We start from the raw sequence: 5,302 nt of genomic DNA on the forward strand, positions 1-5,302 counted from the left end.
ATTCACTCACGCTGAGAATGTTCACGCCTGCTGTCTGTCCGCGGCGGTTCTCCCACAGAACAGCTGCCAGACCGGGAGCAGCTTCGCCATTCCCAGAGTAAATGCATCAAACCATCTATTCTCATATAGCAGACCGGTCCCGAGCTTTACTTGAATGCACGCCTATGCTAATGAGTTCAGACGGGCTTATAGAATTTACAAAGAACTTATGGTGTACCCTAAAACGTGGACATATATATATATATAGCTATATAGGCTAGTCTACTACACAGTTTTAAAAATACAGGTTTTGTTAATTCATCATAAACAAATGTTGTAGCTACATGTTATGACATTCAAATAATTCGAATTATAGATGTTAAGATATTTAAATGTTTAAATTAAATATTTCTATTTTTCTCTTAAAAATCTACACAGACGATACTTAAATTAGTCACCATGATCTCTCATTTTGGAACTGTGTTCCATTTATGGGAATCAATATTTAAACTTATTTTTGAGGAAAGCTCCAAAAAGGTCACATGAAAAGTGGTAAACATACGGCCCCTTTCAAGAGAAAGCGTCTGACATTAGATTGTTTTAACATTTTGTCTTTATTTCACCTTTTCTTTAAATCTAATAAACTTTATAAGCGTATGTACTAGTATAAGTGTATTTGTACCAAAAAAAGACAAAACAAACAATCTGACAATGAACAGTCATTTTACTGTCACGGTCACAGGCTCGTCTGGTTTAGTTTGGCCTAAAGTCAGAAATGGTCCATATTAAATAATACATCTTTTCTTCGATAAAATCGTCTCTCAGTGTTTTCTGGATGAAAAAAAGCGTCTTGTGAAAGTTCAGCGCAGTCTGTCACATCACTTGTGATACATTTGTCTCTCAGTGTCTTTTCGTTTTACCGAGGATGCTGTGTACCCGGTATTGGGTTTAGTGCCGGTTGTCCCCCGGGCCCCAGGCCGTGAATGAGCACTCTGGGGACGAGCGGTCTCTGGAGTGATGGATGCGGTGTGGACGGAGTCCGGTACATACTGCTGTACATGGCAGCAGCGGCTGCGGCCGCTGTCGTGCTGTCCACGGTGCCTAATAAACTCGGGTGGTAGAAATACGGTGATGGGAACATTCTCTGTAAAGCCGAATAATTTCCAGCTTCAGCCAGCAGTTCTAATCCGACAGCCGTCTGCCTCTTCCATTTCGTCCTGCAATGAGATCAAAATACAAGAAATCAATTATTAAACTCTCCACATGCCTCCTTATGGGCCAGATTATTCGAGGCGTGCATGTTTGATTCTGGCATAAAAAAGGCTAAACTTAATTTAAATACAAATTAAATTTACCAAAACTTGTTTGTAAAATAGCCTACGTCACAATCTGTAGGATATAATAAAAACAATGAACATGTTTGTGAGTAAAAACGGTTTGTTTTTCCCGTGATATTTCCGATTATATTTAGCCTAATTGCTATTTCCGATCAGCGTAAAATTCAGACTCTCTACAGAATGACTAACATAAATATATAATAATCGTTATCATAAAATATGACAATTGGTTAAAAAAAGAAAACTTATTTAGAAGGGAAATATCTCAAAAAATATTTCCTTAAAATAAGTAAGCTCTATCATTATTCATGATCAGCTAATTGCAATCGAATGATTTATAATTTAATATGACAAAAAATGTCAAATAGGCTACATTTTCAGAGAAGCATGTTCAAATCATTTGATCTACATATATTGTTCCGCCTTTCGTTTATTTAAAAATATAGGCCTAGTTATAATAATAATAATAATAATAATAATAATAATAATAATAATAATAATAATAATAATAGCTAATAAAAGCTAATAAAAACAACTTGAATAGATTATAGCCAACTAATAAAATTTCGAATCTGCTAATATAGATCCATAAGTAGATACAAAAATATGTTAAAAATGCTTGCACAATCAAAATACACTTGTTTGTTGCGCTGAACAAAATTGTTATTATCAGTATATTTCATGAATGTTATGTGCAAACTTACCGTCGGTTTTGATACCAAGTCTTGACTTGCGTGTCTGTGAGATTTAGGGCAGCTGCCAGGTCCATTCTGTCCTGTACACTGAGGTATTTCTGTCTCTCGAAACTGCGCTCCAGCTGGTTAAGTTGATGGTCGGAGAAGGCCGTCCGCGCTTTGCGAGGTTTTTTAGAGCGGACGGGCGGACTGTCTCTGGAACTAGAAATTTCCCGATCGCCCTCTTCTTTTGTTCCTAAAAAAGTAGAATGAAAGTTAATGAAAATGCATTTAAAAAATTGAAGTAATATCATTTATTTATTCATTATATGAGTTAACTCAAACATGAGAACACAGTCTAATAATTTAGTAATTACTGTTTAAAAGGTTTATTTTGGTTTATTTTGGCGGTTGCTATAGGCCTCGATTTTATATGCAACCTGATCAGGTCCGATTATTTCGCCTAGGTATTATGAGTATCAGGATCTTTAGAAAAGTCAAATACCAAGTAGGTTATACAAAAATATACTTATTTGTTTCCCAGATAAATTAGATCTTCGCATGTAGACGAAAATATTACAACAAAACGAGTAGGATCGATATGTCAATCTATCTCTATTTGTAGCAGTTTTTGCTGGGCTCCGTGATCCCCCCTCAAGGAAGAACAATAATCTCTCTAATTGACTCACTAGGGAGGATCCCACACCGGGCAAAATTCACCAGCCTTTACATCTGTTATGCTAATATCAGAGAATAACCTCAGTTGACAGCCTACCAATATTGTTATTGTATTGTAATACTGGTTCTTAAGGAAAATACAGACAAATAAACAAAGCCTTAAATTTGGCTTTAATGTGGACAATAATAATAATAATAATAATAATAATAATAATAATAATAATAATAATAATAATAATAATAATTACAAAACGTGGAAATATTATCGGTATTTTGTACCACTGAATTATTGTAATATTCCAGTGGTGGATTCACAACGTTTGTTGTTACATCCCAGTTAAGCAATCTTTACTATTTTTCCCCAAAACTAAGTTTTAATTTGATTGCTTATTTCATGTAGGCTACTACTTGTTTAATACGCATGACCAATTAGTTCCGAATAATTCTATAATCCTTTGTGCTTTTAATTTCACTACGAAGAAGACAATTCTTTAAACTCATATGCTTAGATTTGCTAAACTCATATGCTTAGATTTGCAATATTAAACAACATAGATAAGACATTTTTAATTTCATCATTAGTGTTTTTTGTTTGTTTTGTGTCGTTGTACGATGCAATATTCATATTAGGCTACTGTCTAAATAAATAAGTAGCCTACAACGTAATAATAATATTTGTACATGTCATTTTTGGGCGATTTTTTCTAAATAGCCTATCACATTGTTATTGATAATTGAATCAGTTATAAACAAGTATTAATAAATGCCAAACAGAGAATATGATCTAAAGGGTTACCCTATGTTTCTTTATCGATTTGTTTAAATTATTTTGCATGTAAAACGCACTCTTACCGTTACATTTCAAATCACTCTGAATGTCATCTCTTTTGTCCAGTTTGCTTCTGTTTTCGTCTTGCTCTAGTTTGGGCCTGATGCCGTCCGGGGCGGTTCCGCTATCTGTTTTGGGGCTGTGGTGTGGAGATGGTACACTGGTGCTGTAAGGAGCGCACGCTGCAAGCGGTTTACTGTCGCCCAAAATGTCTTTGATTAGAAAGGAGGAGGTGGCAGTCCTGGGGGCACAGCCAGCCTGACCGAGCGGATGAGGCTGGGGTGAAAGCTGCAAACTCTGAGCCTGATTGTGATGATGATGGTGATGGTGATGCTGAAGGCTGTCTTGGACCAGATGCGGTTCGGGATGCTCCATCGTGACTGAGATCGGGGATGAGGGGGCTGTTCCCACAGTGTCTATCTCCGAACATGGTGATGGGGTCGCCTGACTCCTGAAATCCGCTGTTCTGTTACCGCTGTCACCGAGTCGAAAATCTCCGTTCATCAGTACTGAGCTGCCAGAATTGGTTGTGGACAAAATAGTGTCTATTCCGAAACTAGACCCACTGGATCCTTCCATAGTATAAGAAAAGGATGAGCACTTAAGTCGTCTTCATAACAACTTTCCTGTACAATGTTTTAAACGAAAGAAGAAATAAAAACACTTAAACGGAATCAAAGAAACAACGAACACAACTCAAAGGTTAACGCAGTAAAAAAAAGCCCCGAAAAGTACAAAATAAACATTTCTTACGCGCAAAAGAAATAATCCTCGCAATAAAGCAAAGAAAAAGAGAAATATAGCCTGCGCTCCAAGATGTTGTTACATTCAAGGTGAAATGTGGAAAGCAAGTGGATCTGTGTAGTCCACGTCCTTTTGTTATGGTTATTGAACTTTCTTTCAAAGTTGAGGTGTGGAGAGATTGGGATGCTCTAACTCCTCGACATCACGCTCCCTTTTGCCACTAATCGTTGTAGTGTTGCTCTACAATGACTTCCTACATTGACGTCATATTTTCTCCTTTATTATAACACATTCCTCGTGTTCCCCATCCCTCCTCTCATTGGCTACATGCTCACGCGTCTGTCCAATCAGCGACATGTACTTCATCATTACGCGTTAGAGCCACTCATTGATTCCTCAATGCTCCTTTGAAACCTTCCCTCCGCTATAATTTCTCAGACAGATCTTCATTAGACATAAATACGTTTATGGTAACACTTTACATCATTGTGTGCATGTTACATATTGCTTGTTGCATAAACTAGCCTAATTACTACACAGCAATAACAACAAACAGCTACGTGAAATTAGCTGTTCCACAAAATAGTTACGCAAAAAGTAGACTTCACGAATAGGTATTGCCCAGTGCAGTGCTAACTAATCGATTACACTGTAATATCAATTGCAAAGTATATTATGCGGCCACAGTATTAAAAAAAATAAAGGGGTTTACTGATACAATTGTGAATTGAATTGTATAATTGTATTTTTGTTTAGTAGCTATTAATTCATTATTCTTTGAATTATAGCCTATGGGTTTTCAGTTTATAATGATTTCTCCAAAAGAAAACCTCACCATGGTAATCCCCATTGGCAAAACAAAATTGTGTCATTTATTCTTTTAAGAGCACAGAGACAGTGAAACGTGCTAGAGAAATAAGCCCGTTTTGAGCTGATAGTCATTGTGTGTGTCAGGGCCTTTGAGTGAAAGCACTGATTCTAAATAGCTCAAGGGAATGAAATGATGGCGAATATTGTACATGACATATGCCCGACTCCTTTCTTTCTTTCTTTTTTCTTCT

At 36.5% G+C, this 5,302-nt stretch overlaps 1 protein-coding gene across 1 annotated transcript; it reads right to left on the reverse strand.

The window, feature by feature from the left end:
- Window positions 1-453: 453 nt before the first annotated feature.
- barhl2 (BarH-like homeobox 2) lies at window positions 454-4,472 on the reverse strand. Its single transcript, XM_079841892.1, has 3 exons — window positions 3,521-4,472; window positions 2,021-2,246; window positions 454-1,196 (listed from the first exon to the last, which is right to left on the reverse strand). The coding sequence occupies exons 1-3, from the start codon at window positions 4,074-4,076 to the stop codon at window positions 896-898; spliced, it is 1,083 nt and encodes a 360-aa protein (XP_079698018.1). The 5' UTR covers window positions 4,077-4,472; the 3' UTR covers window positions 454-895.
- Between the last annotated feature and the right edge of the window lie 830 nt (window positions 4,473-5,302).

Source organism: Gobio gobio, assembly GCF_949357685.1.
Source record: "Gobio gobio genome assembly, chromosome: 17".
In the NCBI taxonomy this organism is placed as follows: domain Eukaryota; kingdom Metazoa; phylum Chordata; class Actinopteri; order Cypriniformes; family Gobionidae; genus Gobio; species Gobio gobio.

What these genes read in the sequence shown, in the direction of transcription:
- barhl2 (XM_079841892.1), bottom strand. Translation starts at nt 4,076, where the DNA reads ATGGAAGGATCCAGTGGGTCTAGTTTCGGAATAGACACTATTTTGTCC. An exon ending in GAGTGATTTGAAATGTAACG is followed by an intron (nt 2,247 to 3,520) that starts GTAAGAGTGCGT and finishes CTACTTTTTTAG; the next exon opens with GAACAAAAGAAGAGGGCGAT. An exon ending in ACTTGGTATCAAAACCGACG is followed by an intron (nt 1,197 to 2,020) that starts GTAAGTTTGCAC and finishes ATCTCATTGCAG; the next exon opens with GACGAAATGGAAGAGGCAGA.